The 19,077-nt window shown below is 45.8% G+C and overlaps 1 protein-coding gene across 10 annotated transcripts in view; it reads right to left on the bottom strand.

The window, feature by feature from the left end:
- SHANK2 (SH3 and multiple ankyrin repeat domains 2) overlaps positions 1-19,077 on the bottom strand; it is a 468,530-nt gene that overhangs the window by 19,702 nt on the left and 429,751 nt on the right. For all 10 annotated transcript variants that reach the window (XM_075567606.1, XM_075567608.1, XM_075567607.1 and 7 more), the window contains one exon: positions 16,878-19,077. This exon is cut by the window's right edge and continues 192 nt beyond it. In XM_075567606.1, coding sequence (XP_075423721.1) covers positions 16,878-19,077 — 2,200 coding nt within the window. The remainder of the gene's footprint in view (positions 1-16,877) is intronic.

Genomic DNA, 19,077 nt, shown 5'->3' with positions numbered 1-19,077 from the left:
TCGCGGGGCCCCTGTAATCGCGGGGCCCCTGTAATCGCGGGACCCCTGTAATCGCCGGGCCCCTGTAATCGCCGGGCCCCTGTAATCGCCGGGCCCCTGTAATCGCGGGGCCCCTGTAATCGCGGGGGCCCCTGTAATCGCGGGGCTCCTGTAATCGCGGGACCCCTGTAATCGCCGGGCCCCTGTAATCGCCGGGCCCCTGTAATCGCGGGACCCCTCTAATCGCCGGGCCCCTGTAATCGCCGGGCCCCTGTAATCGCGGGACCCCTGTAATCGCCGGGCCCCTGTAATCGCCGGGCCCCTGTAATCGCGGGACCCCTGTAATCGCCGGGCCCCTGTAATCGCCGGGCCCCTGTAATCGCCGGGCCCCTGTAATCGCCGGGCCCCTGTAATCACCGAGCTCGGTGCTCTGCCATCCACATTGAGGTGAGAATCTTTGCAGGGCCTCTCACTTCTCCTGCGAGCATTTCAACCACTTCCTGTTGATTCAGAGTCTTAAAGCAGCTAAAGATGTGAAATCTTAGATAAATCAGTTCTGTAGTATTAAATAGTGACAGTTTTTTTCCCACAACTCTTAATACAATTGTAAAGTATCTTTTGATTTCTATGGCAGGTTTTAGCCCACCTCCCAAACAGTGCAAAATCTTTGCCACACTTTCCTGTTGGTGATATTGTGTTCCCAATGTTCCCAGCTGCAAGCTGTAACAATAGATAATGTTACCGTAGTAATATAAGGATACATTGTAGCTGCTGAGTTACACTGACTGAAGCAACCATTATCTTAGGCACACAATCAGCATTTGTACTGATTTATAAGAGCAGCACCAAACGATTGCCAGTTTAGGTTATAATGTCACATGCTTTACACATAAACATAAGAAGAAAATAAAAATACTGTATAGGGAGAAAGTAGTATTGCTGCTTTAAAGTGATCCCCAGAGACAACCCCCCTCCCCCCACCCTCCTCTCCCAGACACCAGAAGACAATAATCCTGTTAGTTGCTCTCAAAGTGAGGTCTCAGTTATTAGTGTGAGATTTCCTGAGCCTCACGGAAAGGTCAGACCTGGTGAATTTCCCTTGTCCGATTTCATTTAATTTCCCCATAAATATCAGATAACACATGCATTTAATCACACTGCGTCACAACATGTATCTTCTATGCAAAGAGGAAGCCTTTTTATACAAATCAAATAAGCTTTATTGGCATGACAGAAAAACATGTCAGTATTACCAAAGCATGAATAATAGGAGGTAGGATATACTGTAATGCTAACACAGTACATGAGTAACACGGGGTAGGGTATAATGATTACACAGTACATGAGTAACAAGGGGTAGGATATAATGCTTACACAGTATATGAATAACACGGGGTAGGTATAATGGTTACACAGTATATGAATAACACGGGGTAGGGTATAATGATTACACAGTACATGAGTAACAGTGGGTAGGGTTTACGGATTACACAGGACATGAATAACAGGGGGTAGGGTATAATGATTACACAGTACATGAATAACAGGGGGTAGGGTATAATGATTACACAGTACATGAATAACAGGGGGTAGGGTATAATGATTACACAGTACATGTATAACAGGGGGTAGGTATAATGATTACACAGTACATGAATAACAGGGGGTAGGGTAGAATGATTACACAGTACATGAGTAACAAGGGGTAGGGTATAATGATTACACAGTACATGAGTAACAGGGGTAGGGTATAATGCTTACACAGTATATGAATAACACGGGGTAGGGTAAAATGATTACACAGTACATGAGTAACAAGGGGTAGGGTATAATGATTACACAGTATATGAATATCACGGGGTAGGGTATAATGATTACACAGTACATGAATAACAGGGGGTAGGGTATGATTACACAGTACATGAATAACACGGGGTAGGGTATGATTACACAGTACATGAATAACAGGGGGTAGGGTTTACAGATTACACAGGACATGTGTAACATGGGGTAGGTATAATGATTACACAGTACATGTGTAACATGGGGTAAGGTATAATGATTACACAGTACATGAATAACAGGGGGTAGGGTATACGGATTGCACAGGACATGTGTAACAAGGGGTAGGTATAATGATTGCATAGTACATGGATAACAGGGGGTAGGGTATAATGATTACACAGGACATGGTAACAAGGTGTAGGGTATAATGGTTACACAGTACATGTATAACGGGGGATAGGGTATAATGATTACACGGTACATGAATAACCGGGGTAGGGTATAATTACATAGTTGATGAGGTTGAAAACAGACGTACGTCCATCAAGTTCAACCTATGGTACATTTAGATGACAGATACTTTATCCTATATCCGTACTTACAGTACTGTATATTGATGCAGAGGAAGGCAAACAAAAAACCCCAGTGACATATAGTCCAATGATATATCATTCCTTCCTGACTCCAAGAATCGGCAATCAGATTGCTCCCTGGATCAACATCCTTCCCATGTTTACTTATTTGGTATATCCCTGTATACCTTTCCTTTCTAAAAAGATGTGCAACCTTTTTTTTGACCAAATCTATTGTATCTGCCATCACAGTCTCCATGGGTAATGAATTCCACATTTTAACTGCCCTTACTGTAAAGAACCCTTTCCTTTGTTGCTGGTGAAATCTCCTTTCCTCCAACCTTAAGGGATGGCCCCGAGTCCTTTGTACTGCCCGTGGGATGAATAGTTCTTTTGAAAGCTCCTTGTACTGTCCCCGAATATATTTGTATATAGTTATCATATCCCCTCTTAGACACCTCTTTTCTAATGTAAATAAATCTAATTTATCTAGCCTCTCCTCATAAATCAGATTATCCATCTCCTTTATTAATTTGTTGGCTCTTCTCTGCACTCTGTGCCCAAAATTGTACTCCATATTCAAGGTGTGGTCTTACTAATGCTTTGTAAAGGGGCATAATTATGTTTACTTCCCTTCCATCCATTGCCCGTTTAATGCAAGATAAGATCTTGTTTGCCTTTGCAGTTACTGCATGACTTTGAACACTATTGCTAAGTCTGCTGTCTACAAGCACTCCTAAATCCTTCTCCATCAAGGATTCCCCCAATTTATCCCCTTTTAATGTGTAATTCGCCTTTTTATTCTTGCATCCCAAATGCATAAGCTTACATTTATCTGTATTAAACCTCATCTGCAATTTACCTGCCCACATTTCCAGTCTCTCCAAGTCCTTCTGGAGAGAAATTACACCCTGCTCTGATTCTATTACCTTACACAAGTTAGTATCATCAGCAAAGATGGAGACTTTGCTCTCGATGCCAACCTCAAGATCATTAATAAACAAGTTAAAAAGCAAGGGTCCCAGTACCGATCCCTGAGGTACTCCACTTACTTTAGCCCAACCTGAAAAAGTTCCATTTATGACAAATCTCTGTCTATCCTTCAACCATTTTTCAATCCATGTGCAAATATATTTACCGAGTCCAATTTGCTTTTATTTTGTACACTAACCTCATGTAAAACCGTATCAAAAGCATCCCACATCGCCTTTCCTTGACTCTTTTTCTGCAGTCACAGAGGAGGATGTATCACTGCTGATCTCCTCTTCTCCCTCTACCACCTGCCCTCTTGATCCCATTCCCTCCCATCTCCTAAAACCTCTTGCTCCTTCTATAATCCTTACGCTCACACAGATTTTTAACTCTTCCCTCTACTCTGGTACCTTTCCCTCCTCCTTCAATCATGCAACAGTCATACCATTACTCAAAAACAGCAAGCTTGTCCCTACCTGTCTTTCTAACTATCGACCTGTCTCCCTCCTGCCTTTTGCTTCCAAACTCCTTGAAAGTCTTGTATTCTCTCGATTGCTCCATTTTCTCAACACCTATTCTGTACTAGACCCTCTACAATCTGGCTTCCGCACTGCTCACTCCACGGAAACAGCCCTCACTATAATATCTAATGACCTCCATGCTGCCAAAGACAGAGGTCATTACACTCTGCTCATATTACTCGACCTCTCTGCAGCATTTGACACAGTGGACAACCCTCTTCTTCACATTCTCCCTACTCTAGGTGTTCGTAACATAGCTCTATCCTGGATCTCATCCTACCTCTCCCATCGTACTTTCAGTGTCTTTTTTGCTAACACCTCCTCTATTGATCTCTCTGGGGGGTACCCCACGGCTCTGTCCTGGGACCTCTTCTCTTTTCTCTGTACACACTCTCTGTAGGCGAACTATTCACATCTCTTAGGTTTAAATATCACCTCTATGCTGACAACACACAAATTTACCTTTCAACACCCGACCTTACACCTGCTGTAGAGACCAAAGTTTCTGAATGTCTCTCTGAAGTACTATCATTCACCAGTAGCCCAAGCACGCTGCCTAGGGGGGTCACACTCGACTCCTCTCTCATATTCTCCCCTCACATTCAAAACGTTTCTAAAACTTGTCGCTTTTCCCTCCGCAATATAACAAAGATACGCCTTTTCCTCTGTTACTAGACTGCTAAAACTTTGACTCAAACCCTCATTCTCTCCCGTCTTGATTACTGTAACCTCCTGCTGTCCGGCCTTCCTGCCTCTCACCTGTCTCCCCCACAATCTATCCTAAACGCTGCTGCCAGAATCACTCTACTCTTTCCTAAATCTGTCTCCACATCTCCCCTCCTGAAATCCCTCTCCTGGCTTCCTATCAAATCCCGTATCACACATGCAATTCTCCTCCTCACTTTAAAGCTTTACACTCTTCTGCCCCTCCTTACATCTCAGCCCTAATTTCCCGCTATACACCTGCCCGACTCTTGCGTTCTGCTCAAGGATGTCTTCTCTCTACCCCCTTTGTATCCAAAGCCCTCTCCCGCCTTAAACCTTTCTCATTGACTGCCCTGAACCTATGGAATTCCCTTCCCCTCAATACCCGACTAACACCCTCTCTATTCACCTTTAAGACCCACTTGCTTAAAGAAGCATATGAGTAGCACTGTGGCTAATACTACACTCGATACATAAAGCTTGGCCCCCTGCAGACGCACTTACGTGAACGCCCTCCTACTGTCTCTGTACGTTCTCCCTACCAATTAGATTGTAAGCTCTTCGGAGAAGGGAATCCTACAATGCTACTTTTATGTCTGAAGCGCTTATTACCATGATCTGTTATTTGTAGTTATTTGTTATTTATATGATTGCCACATGTATTACTACTGTGACGCGCTATGTACATTAATGGCGCTATATAAATAAAGCAAAAAGAGCGATGATCCAGGGCTCCATGGGTTTTATCAGCAAAATGAGTTATTCAGGAGCCCTGGATCATCTCTCTTTTTGCTGTATACCTGGACTGCTGGAGATAGCCCATCCCTGAACCTGGAGCTCCGGCATTGTGCGCAAGTATCGCATATTATTTTCTTGCATTCATTTGCACTGTTTTGATGTGCAACACACCCATATATAAACAATTATAGACAGCACTCTAAATAACGAACAAAAATCAGGAAGTACGGGGTGCAAACGGAACAAAGTGGGCCCAAACAACCCCACTGAAGATCATATAAACCAAAACAAGGGCTCCAGCACACACTGATTAATAGGGAAAACAAAAGCGTCACGGAATAAGCCAAAAATGTAATAGCGGTAATAATAGAACAATAGGTATCACACTATGGGGGAGAGACACAGGGAAGGGGAGTGGGGGAGAGACACAGGGAAGGGGAGTGGGGGAGAGACACAGGGAAGGGGAGTGGGGGGAGAGACACAGGGAAGGGGAGTGGGGGAGAGACACAGGGAAGGGGAGTGGGGGAGAGACACAGGGAAGGGGAGTGGGGGAGAGACACAGGGAAGGGGAGTGGGGGAGAGACACAGGGAAGGGGAGTGGGGGGGAGACACAGGGAAGGGGAGTGGGGGGAGAGACACAGGGAAGGGGAGTGGGGGAGAGACACAGGGAAGGGGAGTGGGGGGAGAGACACAGGGAAGGGGAGTGGGGGAGAGACACATGGAAGGGGAGTGGGGGAGAGGCACAGGGAACTGGAGTGGGGGAGAGACACAGGGAAGGGGAGTGGGGGAGAGACACAGGGAAGGGGAGTGGGGAGAGACACAGGGAAGGGGAGTGGGGGAGAGACAGGGAAGGGGAGTGGGGGAGAGACACAGGGAAGGGGAGTGGGGGAGAGACACAGGGAAGGGGAGTGGGGGAGAGACACAGGGAAGGGGAGTGGGGGAGAGACACAGGGAAGGGGAGTGGGGGAGAGACACAGGGAAGGGGAGTGGGGGAGAGACACAGGGAAGGGGAGTGGGGGAGAGACACATGGAAGGGGAGTGGGGGAGAGACACAGGGAAGGGGAGTGGGGGGAGAGACACAGGGAAGGGGAGTGGGGGAGAGACACAGGGAAGGGGAGTGGGGGAGAGACACAGGGAAGGGGAGTGGGGGAGAGACACAGGGAAGGGGAGTGGGGGAGAGACACAGGGAAGGGGAGTGGGGGAGAGACACAGGGAAGGGGAGTGGGGGGAGAGACACAGGGAAGGGGAGTGGGGGAGAGACACAGGGAAGGGGAGTGGGGGAGAGACACAGGGAAGGGGAGTGGGGGAGAGACACAGGGAAGGGGAGTGGGGGGAAAACACTAAAGGAAAAACTGCTAACAAATAAACATAGAATAAGACAATGGGGGAGGGTAAGAGGGGCAACGTTTCAGGGTAACAACCCTTTCCTCAGGCCCGTTCCCTTGGGTCCAACGGAACCACAAGGTACTTCCCTTAACCCTATCCCCCCCTACAAGACACAAAGTAGCCAAATAAGAATTATCTCAGAATCAAGCCCTGGTCAAAAGTCCACAGTATATGCAAGAGTGTACTGTATACAAACTCAAACCGCCCTTTACGTGGGATTATCAGGCTCCTGTCCTCTCCTTTAAAGAGAGTTCAATGGATTCGTTGAATAATTGTCCGTGCTGCCTTATTGCTGACTTGGGAGCTAGGAGACAGTATTGTGCTCGAGGCATTGGGATCCCGCGCGCTGGGGTCAGCTGATGCCTCGGCGTTGGGATCCCGCGCGCTGGGGTCAGCTGATGCCTCGGCGTTGGGATCCCGCGCGCTGGGGTCAACTAATGCCTCGGCGTTGGGATCCCGCGCGCTGGGGTCAGCTGATGCCTCGGCGTTGGGATCCCGTGCGCTGGGGTCAGCTGATGCCTCGGCGTTGGGATCCCGCGCGCTGGGGTCAGCTGATGCCTCGGCGTTGGGATCCCGCGCTGGGGTCAGCTGATGCCTCGGCGTTGGGATCCCGCGCGCTGGGGTCAGCTGATGCCTCGGCATTGGGATCCCGCGCGCTGGGGTCAGGTGATGCCTCGGCGTTGGGATCCCGCGCGCTGGGGTCAGGTGATGCCTCGGCGTTGGGATCCCGCGCGCTGGGGTCAGCTGATGCCTCGGCGTTGATCTCTTGCTTCTAGGTTTGCGTAGCCCGTATTTTGCAGTCTCAACATGTGGGCTTTGCAAACCCGGAAGCACAGACAATTATTCAACGAATCCACTGAACTACAGACTCTATATATGTAAGTTGCTACTTGCTTTATTTTGCTTGTTTTTAATAAAAAATAAATCTTCACCTTTGGTGCGCCCTGTGTCCTTTTTTTCCCTTAGAAAAGACATTCTGGAACTAGAGAGAGTGCAGAGAAGAGCCACCAAATGAATAAAGGGGATGGACAATCTGATTTTATGAGAAGCTAGCTAAATTAGATTTATTTACATTAGAAAAGAGGCGTCTAAGAGGGGATATGATAACTATATACAAATATATTCGGGGACAGTACAAGGAGCTTTCAAAAGAACTATTCATCCCACGGGCAGTGCAAAGGCCTCGGGCCATCCCTTAAGGTTGGAGGAAAGGAGATTTCACCAGCAACAAAGGAAAGGGTTCTTTACAGTAAGGGCAGTTAAAATGTGGAATTCATTACCCATGGAGACTGGGATGGCAGATACAACAGATTTGTTTTAAAAAAAGGTTGGACATCTTTTTAGAAAGGAAAGGTATACAGGGATATACCAAATAAGTATACATGGGAAGGATGTTGATCCAGGGATTAATCTGATTGCCAATATTTGGAGTCAGGAAGGAATTTATTTTCCCCTTATGAGATATCATTGGATGATATGTCACTGAGGTTTATTTTGCCTTCCTCTGGATCAATATATTGTAAATACAAATATGGGATAAAGTATCCGTCGTCTAAATTTAGCATAGGTTGAACTTGATGGACATATGTCTTTTTTCTACCTCATCTGCTATGTAACTATGTCAGGTGTACAAAGCAATTATAATGTTCAGTCCTCATTAAAGAGAATTAAAATATGTTTTACAACTAAATTATTCATTTTCCACTTACCAATAAAATACTCATTATGTCTGAGGCACCTGAGTAAGGCAGAGGGTTAGCTCTCAGAAGCTTGCCAGTGTAACATTAAAGGTATCCCAAACGGATACATTTCCTTCTTTATAACGGAATCTACAGTTCTTATCCATTTGAACCCACGGTATAAGGGAAACTATTTATCTGGTTCTGACTTTGGTTAGGAGACTTTAGGAGGATTTCCCTCCATCTTTACAATATGGGGAGGCTGAGCTAAACTTTCGCTTACCGTGACTGCTCGTGCATCTCAGACTAGCAAATCAAATCCAACGTTGTTGCTATTTGACCCATGTAAAGTTCAGCCAGGGTGTCAGAAAAGATTTAAAAAAAAAAAATGAATATGTAATGAATGGCTTAATAATATATAAATACTGGAGTGAGAGCAGAGCAAGGTATGAATAAAATAGGGAGTATTTATGTTAAAGCTGGCGTTTCATTTTTATTTTTCAATACGTGCATCAATACAATCTGCACACTGACAAGTGATTAGCTAAGCTACAGATCGATCCGTTCTCCTGTAATCGATCGCTGAAGATTCGGCTCAGGGGTTCTTTAAATCACTGTTAGGGCTGCAGAAAATTTCCCAAGATGCAAAGTTGTGTGTGGAAGATCATGTGACCAGGCAGTTACCAGATACAATTGGTGCATCGCTAGAGAGAGGGCAGGGCTCAAGTGCCAGAGCCTGTCTCAGAAGAGGAAGGGGGTGTGACTTTGTAAATGGTTTCTATAGAAACAAAAATGTTTCTTACATAAGAATACATTAGAAATGTCTCTTTTTTTTAAATGCTACAAGTATTTTCTCATAGTACAGACCTGATTTATTATTAAAAAAAAAAAACACACGTAGGATATTTCTTGAACTGCAGCTTTAAGTATTGATCAAAATAATATAGGATTTAGTTCACCCAGATAAAGTTTCAGTTCTGCGGTCCCAAATCCAAAACAAATAAGGGTCCGAACAGATGCTGGCTTTCTGGTCAGATGGTGTATTTGTGCCTTTCTGTTGAATCTTACCGAGAATACTCAGGGGAGGCAGCAATGCTGAGGCTATGGCCTCAGTGCTCCGTGCTGCACGCACGCCTGGCGCCGCGCGCACAGCTAAAAGCCGTGATCTGCGGTCTGTGGGGAGCGATGGGAGTTTGGGGGAGCGCGGCCATGACGGGGGTGGTGGGGCAAGGCCATTGGCCCCAAACAACAAATCTCCCTCCTGAAGGAACAGCCAAACAACCTCCCTCCCACTCTCCATCCCCACCAAATAATATCCTTCTCACTCTCCATCCCCACCAATCAACCTCCCTCTCACTCTCCCTCCCCACCAAACAATATCCCTCCCACTCTCCATCCCCACCAAACAATATCCCTCCCACTCTCCATCACCAATCACATTCCCTCTCACTCCCCACCAAACAATATCCCTCCCACTCTCCATCCCCACCAAACAATATCCCTCTCACTCTCCATCCCCACCAATCAACCTCCCTCTCACTCTCCCTCCCCACCAATCAACTTCCATCTCACTCTCCCTCCCCACCAAAAATGTTCCCTCTCACTCTCCCTCCCCACCAAAAATGTTCCCTCTCACTCTCCCTCCCCACCAATCAACTTCCATCTCACTCTCCCTCCCCACCAATCAACTTCCCTCTCACTCTCCCTCCCCACCAAAAATGTTCCCTCTCACTCTCCCTCCCCACCAATCAACTTCCCTCTCACTCTCCACCTCCTAAACCGCGAAACAAGCTCTCTCTCCCTCTCCCTCCTGAAGGAGCAGGCACACAAGCTCTCTCTCCCTCCTGAAGGAGCAGGCACACAAGCTCTCTCTCCTTCCTAAAGGAGCAGGCACACAAGCTCTCTCTCACTCTTTCTCCCGACCACTCAAGCTCCGGGCCACATTGCAAGGTAGCCTGGGCCACGTGTCTCACAGCCTGATCTAAATCGTGGACCACATCAACTGAATACATTTAAAGCACCAATCCCCCATACTTCCTGTTCTGTCCTAATTGTAACAGAAAGAACTCTGCCTCCCCCAAACCACGCTCTTCTCAGCCTTGGAGTAGAGAGCGTTGATGGCGCACTGCCAGGGGGTCCTGAGAGAGTCAATCAGGAGAAAGAAACAGCCAGGCCACTCCAAAGATGAAAAAATGGTGTTAGGTTTATTGCATGCTGATAAACACACAGGGAACGGACAGATAAACGCACCTACGCGTTTCGTACTAAGTGTACAAGTTTATCTGTCCGTTCCCTGTGTGTTTATCAGCATGCAATAAACCTAACACCATTTTTTCATCTTTGGAGTGGCCTGGCTGTTTCTTTTTCCTGATTGACTCTCTCAGGACCCCCTGGCAGTGCGCCATCAACGCTCTCTACTCCTCTGGATCTTCACAAGATGGACCGCACGCCGCCGACGACACGAGTGCTCCCTTGGTAGTATAGGTAAAGAGCCATAGTGCCCTTTATTTATTCCTGCTTACCATGGTCATTGACCATTTATTCCTATAAACACTGGTTGGGTTTGTGATACTGTAATCTAGTGAGGGTCTGGCTGACTCCACGTTTGTCCCACCAGTTGTCAATCAACTCTATTGGGGGCACTCCAACGTTGTTAAGGATAACCCATTGTGGATCTACATTATACTGGATGTCCGACAAGGACTGGTCTCAATTTAGAGCATCACATCCATCCTGTTTCTTCTCAGCCTTGGAAATTCACCTTACTCTCCCCTTTCATGAAATCAGTATGTGTGGCGGTTCAGCCTCGCTGCCGTGAGCCAATAGGAAACTGCTATCCCATCGGGGCATTACATCTACGCTTCCGGCCGAACAAACCCGGCAACTTTATTCCTTTTTGTTATCAATTTTGTTATCAATAAACGTTCACTTGTCAGGAAGCAGAGAACCGAGCGGATCAGCTCCAGAATGCCCCCCCCCCGTATGTAAATGCCGAAGAAAAATACCCAACAATTGGGGTACTGCTGCTGCGTCTGGAACCCGAGGCTCCCCTCACTGCTGGCACGTGGAACAAGAAGCCTGGAAGCTTTGTGCTGTTCACAGGAACCAGATTATATCTCCAAAGTGATCCATTTGCAGCTGCTTTGGGGCTGATAAATTAACCATGATGATGCTGGCATGGGGAGACTGAACACGGATGTGTTACACGCTCCCCTGGCATGCAAGGGCATATCTAGTTTAATATCAATTATTTGAAACTTAGACACGGTGCTGGGAAAACTAGAAAGAATATTCCCAGGTGCAGCCTGATCGCCTCGGTACAAATATGTTTTTGAAGCTCTCTTTTTCTTTAGGGTAATTAATTTCATTTGATAACTTTGTTCCTTTCCCACTAATGTGGAAAACACCATGAAAGGGAGATATAGTGCTCATGCAAACTCCCATTGACTCCAGTGACTTGTAGTACTTGTAAATAACTTTATATCTCAATTTATGTTCCCAATGTAGGCTGACTGTCATTGTGTATCACACTTGTGCCTGTGCCCATAATTGCACAACGATATCACTAACTTAATTGTGTTGTTGGCTGTCAGACAGCAAAACCTTGTTCGGTGTCTAGCACTATCAGATACTACCTCCAAAGTTTCCTGATGAGGCATTCTCTTATCCCAGAGCCCCACACCCATACTTCTTTTGTACTGTAATTACTAATGTTAGTATATATTAATGGTTCATTTCTCTTATCCCAGAGTCGCACAACCTTTACTAGTAACACCACACACAATATTAATTAACTTCTCTCTCTGCTAAAGAAGTCTAAGAATAATGATGTTTTGATACTGTAACAGTACAGTTCTACTTAGAAGCACACTCGAGGTGTACTTGAGATGTTTCAAAGACTAGACGGATTTTTGGAGCTTGTGAAAGAGATGCAAATTCATCTGAAGTACTCTCTCAGTAGACTATTCTGGGCTACTAACATGATGTTACCTAAAGGGCAATCAAATTAGCAAAAATGGATAATGAAAAAAGAATTGCAATAGAAAGTAAGAACAACAACAAGTAAACAAGGCACCTGGCCCCGATGGCATACATCCAAGAGTTCTTACGGAGTTAAGTTCAGTAATAGCCAAACCATTACATTTAATATTCAAGGACTCCATTTCCACAGGCTCAGTACCACAAGATTGGCGTAAAGCAGACGTGGTGCCTATATTTAAAAAAGGGAGCTAGATCACCACCAGGGAATTACAGACCTGCAAGCCTGACTTCAATAGTGGGGAAGCTACTTGAAGGTTTAATACGGGATAATATTCAGGAATAACTAATAGAAAACAAAATTATTAGTAATAGTCAGCATGGATTTATGAAGGATAGAGAGAATGCAGAGAGGATTACAGGCACACAGTGATAATGGTAACTAAGGTGGACTGCCGGTGCTTGTGGAGATGGGGGAGATCCTGTACTACCCCAGAGAGATCACAGAGGAGGAGGAAAACAAGAAGCCCTCACCTTGACAAAGACTACTTATGCAGTCGAAACGTTAGATTGAATATTAATCCTCCCATTTGCAAGGCCGTGCGCCTGGCTGTTTTCCTCCTCCATTATGAAGGATAGATCATTCCAAACTAACCTTATTAGTTTCTTTGAGGAGGTAAGTAGGAATTGAGACCAGGGTAATGCAGTTGATGTGGTCTACTTAGATTTTGCAAAGGCTTTTGATACGGTTCCACCCAAGAGGTTGGTGAACAAAATAAAGAAAATTGGACTCAGTAATTATATATGCACCTGGATTGAAAACTGGTTGAAGGACAGACAACAGAGGGTTGTCATAAATGGAACTTTTTCAGGTTGGGCTAAAGTCATGAGTGGAGTACCTCAGGGATCGGTACTGGGACCCCTGCTTTTTAACTTGTTCATTAATGACCTTGAGGTTCGCATCGAGAGCAAAGTCTCCATCTTTGCTGATGATACTAAATTGTGTAAGGTAACAGAATCAGAGCAGGATGTAATTTCTCTTCACAAGGACTTGGAGAGACTGGAAACTTGGGCAGGTAAATGGCAGATGAGGTTTAATACAGATACATGTAAGGTTATGCATTTGGGATACAAGAATAAACAGACACTTTACAAATTAAATCGGGATAAATTGGGGAAATGCTTGATGGAGAAGGATTTAGGAGTGCTTGTAGACAGCAGGCTTAGCAATAGTGCCCAAAGTCATGCAGTAGCTGCAAAGGCAAACAAGATCTTATCTTGCATTAAACGGGCAATGGATGGAAGGGAAGTAAACATAATTATGCCCCTTTACAAAGCATTAGTAAGACCACACCTTGAATATGGAGTACAATTTTGGGCATCACTCCTTAGAAAATACATTATGGAACTAGAGAGAGTGCAGAGAAGAGCCACCAAATGAATAAAGGGGATGGACAATCTATCTTATGAGGAGAGGCTAGCTAATTTAGATTTGTTTACATTAGAAAAGAGACGTATAAGAGGGGATATAATAACTATATACAAATATATTCGGGGACAGTACAAGGAGCTTTCAAAAGAACTATTCATCTCACGGGCAGTACAAAGGACTCGGGGCCATCCCTTAAGGTTGGAGGAAAGACAATTTCACCAGCAACAAAGGAAAGGTTCTTTACAGTAAGGGCAGTTACAGTGTGGGATTCATTACCCATGGAGACTGTGATGGCAGATACAATAGATTTGTTAAAAAAAATGGTTGAACATCTTTTTAGAAAGGAAAGTTATACAAGGATATAACAAATAAGTAAACATGGGAAGGATGTTGATCCAGGGAGTAATCTGATTGCCAATTATTGGAGTCAGGAAGGAATTTATTTTTCCCTTATGAGATATCATTGGATAATGTGTCACTGGGGTTTTGTGTTTGCCTTCTTCTGGATCAATATACTGTAAGTACAGATATAGGATAAAGTATCTGGTGTCTAAATTTAGCATAGGTGGCACTTGATAGACGTACGTCTTTTTTCAACCTCATCTACTGTGTAACTATGCAATGGACATTATTTTCCCAAAGCTAAATACAGTATATGCAAAAACAACATCCGTTAGTGATCTCATTCCAATAGGCTTAACTCTATGTTAAGTTAGCACTGCCTTGCATTAGCTTCAAATAACATGCGTTAGGATTCACTGAGTGCACCAACAGAGACGCTCCTCTGACCTCGCTGGGTGCACCAAGATGGCCGCTGAAGCAGGAACCTAGCCTCTTCCTGGAACTAGTAATTGGCTGCATCTGCTCCAGGACCTTAACTAGCAGCCAGTTACTCTCAGCCTTTGCCGAGCAAGGTTTTCTTTCCCTTGTGCTCCCGGACCCAGTCTATTCCAGTCCTGTTTCTCTTTCCTTGACCTTTAGAACCGTGACCCTGAATTTGCTGCCGCACCCTGCCCATGAGCCCAGAACCGAACCCGACTATTCTTGCCTATCCGGGCGCCAGATCCCAGGCCAAGGGTTGGTTACTATACTCCCTACCTCTGCTAGACCAGGGGTGCGTAAACTGGGGGGTGCAAGATTTTCCAGGGAGGGCGCGGCGATTGCAGAGGCCCCGTGCTCCTCCCCCAAGGCATTTAAATTAAATGCCGGGAGATCGTGCGAGGCCTCTGCAACGTCCCTTGCCTTGTCACCGGTACGCGTCGCCATGGCAACACGACGGCAAATGACACTGCGGGGTCACGCAACGGCATGTTGCCAAGACAACGTGACCCCGCGACATCATTTGACGCTGAAGACAAGGTAAGAAGGGGGCGCAAGCAGGAACGGGATTGAAGGTAAGGGGGCGCCATGAGGAAAGTTTGCGCACTCCTGCTGATTTAGACTGCAGTTAGCAACATACGCAAACGTAACAATATGGCGTTAATGAAGGTTACACTTAACATTTGGCAGTCGGCTAAATTAAAACTCCAGATGCTTGCAAACCCTTCCAGGCTTACCCCCTTATTTGATCATCCACATTTTGCCCCAGGATTTAACACGAGCTCTTTTGATTCTTGGAAAGATAAAGATATCCCAGATATGGGGAACATGATAACTAAAGGCACGTTAATGGCATTTGATGAATTTTGGCAATAAATATACATTGATGAATTCTGAACTGTTTCAATATTTACAGGATTGACACTATATAAGCCAAATCTATCCACGCTGAAAATTTCTAGACCCTCCTAGATTTGAGGGGTTACGCAGAATCAGGAACTACCAAAAAGGACTAATATCAACGCTCCACAAAGATCTAGTTCCCCTCAATGATACTCTTAACCATAAATCTATGGAGCCATGGGCACTGGATTTTCAGGTTGAGATCTTAGGTGATGACTGGGAGGACATTTGGGATAATCCAGTGAAAACCTCCATATTCACAACAACAAAAGAAAATATCTATATCGTTCTGTACAGATGGCACCTCAACCCTCAGAGACCGAGACAGATATACCCAGAGGGGGCGCTGTTACAGGAAATGCCTCTTTGCATATTATTAGCACCAACGTCCGTTATAGTAACGCAAAGGGCTCGTTACGGCGGAAAGCAGCACTTAGCGCATCGTTACTGAGCTTTGAAGACGTTAACATCCCGTTACATCACTAACAGAGCTCTGCGCATCTACCCCTACACAGGGGATCCAGACAGCACTCGCACACCAATTAAATGCTACAACAAAAAGTTTTTTTGGTATAAAAATGAGAAAGTGCAGTGCATGGAGAGGTGGGCGACGCCCAAAAAACCATCAAAATAATCTGAAAAAAGATAGTGACACCCACACCTTTGTTCAGAAGTGTTCTCTCAGCACTCAGCAATGTAACACCAGCTACAATAGTTGCACAGTTTCATATATTTTTTTAATAGAACAGTGGCCATATTTAAAAAAATCCCCACAAAATAATGCTTGTAACATTAGTATTTATCCTAAGTAAACAAAAACAACGACTTGGTGATTTCATAACTATGTGTGTTATGTGGATACAAAGAAGAAAGAGAGAATGTTTAAACCCCAAAATGTAAGTGGCAGATTTAAGCAGCTATAAAAAGAAACTATAGATTGGCAGATTATGAATTGGTTTGCTGAATTTCAGATACGTGTCTATATTGGGATAAATAGAGGGACATGTAGCCTTCTAACTGCACAACATAATATTTCCTCCCATATTCTATCATATCATATACACCACAAGTCTCTTCTCTATAATCACTGTAACATCTGAAGAAGAGACATGTGAGCTGTCCAACGCTTGTGGACAAATTATATATACATAAAGAACCATCATGTACGGTCATGTGACATCTGAAACTGCAAGGGATCTGTAAGGGATCTGCAAGGGATCTGCAAGGGATCTGTAAGGGATCTGTAAGGGATCTGACCTTCCCCAGGACAAACCCATAGAACTCGCTATTAGAGCACTGGGGTGTCAGTGACCCAGGAGATACATTGTTGCTGCTGCTTTTCCCCAGTCATGTCATGTTTGGGACACAGGATAATATGATCATCTCTATTTCACGTAAAGCCATTTACCTTGTGCAGAGACTTGCAGGTTTTGTCCCAGTAGGCGAATCCAGCCCTTCCCCAGACTTTGTAGACTTTTCTCTGTTCATCTGTTGCAAAATGGAATTTAATTCACTAATGACATTGGCTTTGGGGCCTGGAATCACTGGGCTTTTCAGCTCTGTGCCATCCCCCCATAGCTTGGAGGTCCTTTGCTGCCCAGCTCTGGGTGCGCTGGGCTGCATTCCTGTGGGGGGCGGTGGAGGAGCGGGAGGGGGGATAACAAAGCTGTCCAAGTTCTCTCCCAGGGCGGCATCCTTATAAAGTGCATTGCTTTTGCTGATTATAGGCTTCACTTTTGGCTTTGGAGGTACTGGGGGTTTGTCCACCAGATATGTTTGCCCATCTGCATAGACTGTACATGTGTCCAGATTCTCCCCACCCTCTGAAGATAAGGTAGATATGCTGGAGACGGTGGAAATAGTGCTTGTTGTCTCTAAGTGATGGTCACTGCCACTGCGGCTGTCCACCTCTTCAATCCCAGAGTCGGTGACATTATCAAAGCTCTCTGGGTGATGCATGAATGACATGGGCAGACAGTTAGAGAGGCCCACAGGCTTTTTGCTTTCTAAAGAGTTAGTGGCAATGTTGGGATTGAATGAAGCTAGAGGAAGAGTCCCGTTCTTCCTCTGCATCAGCAAGTCGGCTAGACTAGCGGGGGGTGCCGGAGAGGAGTCCTCGGGAATATCAAAACTGTTGGCGAATTCCAGTGGCGGAGGCAGTGGCTCAGTGAAGATAAAATCCTCATCCACGTCTATTGAGATGAAGGGAGGAGGAGGGATACGAAAAGGTAAGATGACTGGCTCATCCACAGAGCAGACGGCTATGATGGCTTTGCCAGGAAGTGCAGAGGTTCCAGGAGCACTGGTTTTAGGTAATGCATTTTGTAATTCTTCATTCAGTTCCAGTACCTTAGCGCAGGAGCTCTCTGGAGATGTTACCTTCTCTACACCCTCATTTGGAATGTCCTCTACTTTGTTGGAGTCTACTGTGTGAACCATGAGCAAGCCAGCTGTCTTCTGCTGTGAGGTGTCCACAATACTAATGATCATGTTCTTCTTCTCTTCGTGCGGTTTCTCTTCCTTTGCAGTGTCCGGTTCATGCTTATTCTCCGTCTCCTGCCTTTTTAATGCCCCCCGCTGATTTTGCCTGTTTGAATTGATCACGGTTTCGGGAAATGAACTTTCGGCGCTTGGTCGTAGCTTTGTATCAATGTAAAGCGGTTTGTTGAGATCGGCTTTGTCGGGTTCAATAGGACTTGGGCTAGGCTGGCTTTGTTCCTTCATAGCTTTGTCCCTCGCAGCCAATGCCAGAGCCAGAGGTGAATTAGGATCCAGCAGCTTCCCGGTGACAGGATGCATGTAGTTACCAGTCGCACTAACACTTTTAGCGGCAGCGGTGTTGTTTTCAGGCCCTTTCGTCTTTGATGTCCTTGCATTGTTCATGTCTCCCTGGTGGATAGAATCATTGTTAGTGAGGGAGTTTGGAGATCCCCTGCTTATAACCAGGGAGGACAGGGAAATGTGCTGCTTAAAGCTATCCTCGTTACAGAACATCCCCTCATCGATAGACTTGGAGTGCCGCAGCCTCGGGCTGGGAGTGGGGCCCACGCTCTCATCTCCCATGTCTGTGGACAGGAAAGCTGGAGAGTTGCGTCTAGCCTCCAGCCTCTTCTCCCGGTCCCTCACTGCCCCAGCGATGGCTGCAGCAAAGGGACTACTCACGTTCAAGCTGTCATCTGGCCGCAGCTGCTCCATGGCTTGGAGGTCGGTCTCCATGCTGCTGCCCTGGCTGCTCTTTCCACTGCTGCTGGTTGACGGCTCTTTGATGATGATTGTTGGGATGGGAATGGAGGAGGTCTTCTCCGGGCTGTCCTCCACGTTGGACTGCTTCACCAGCATCCCCTTCCGCCTGGCGGGTTTGGCAGGAACATACACGGCTTTGTTCGCGAACTTTCCGACTTCTGAATATGGATTTTCAGGCATCTTGCTTCTCTTGTTTGGAAAGAGGTTTTGCTGGGATGACATGTTGTACAGATCCTCTGAGTCCAAGGAGTATCTGTCTGACTCGTGCCTGTGAAATATGCCCTTGTCTCTAACCATCGTTCCCACGTTATCTGACCGCACGGCAGGCAAGGGAGACTTCGGGGCTGAATTCTGGTTGAACGTAG

The sequence above is a fragment of the Ascaphus truei genome, chromosome 12 (genome assembly GCF_040206685.1).
Source record: "Ascaphus truei isolate aAscTru1 chromosome 12, aAscTru1.hap1, whole genome shotgun sequence".
Lineage (NCBI taxonomy): Eukaryota > Metazoa > Chordata > Amphibia > Anura > Ascaphidae > Ascaphus > Ascaphus truei.
The sequence above is the reverse complement of the archived record's forward strand: the minus strand, read 5'-3'. Positions and strand labels throughout refer to the sequence as shown.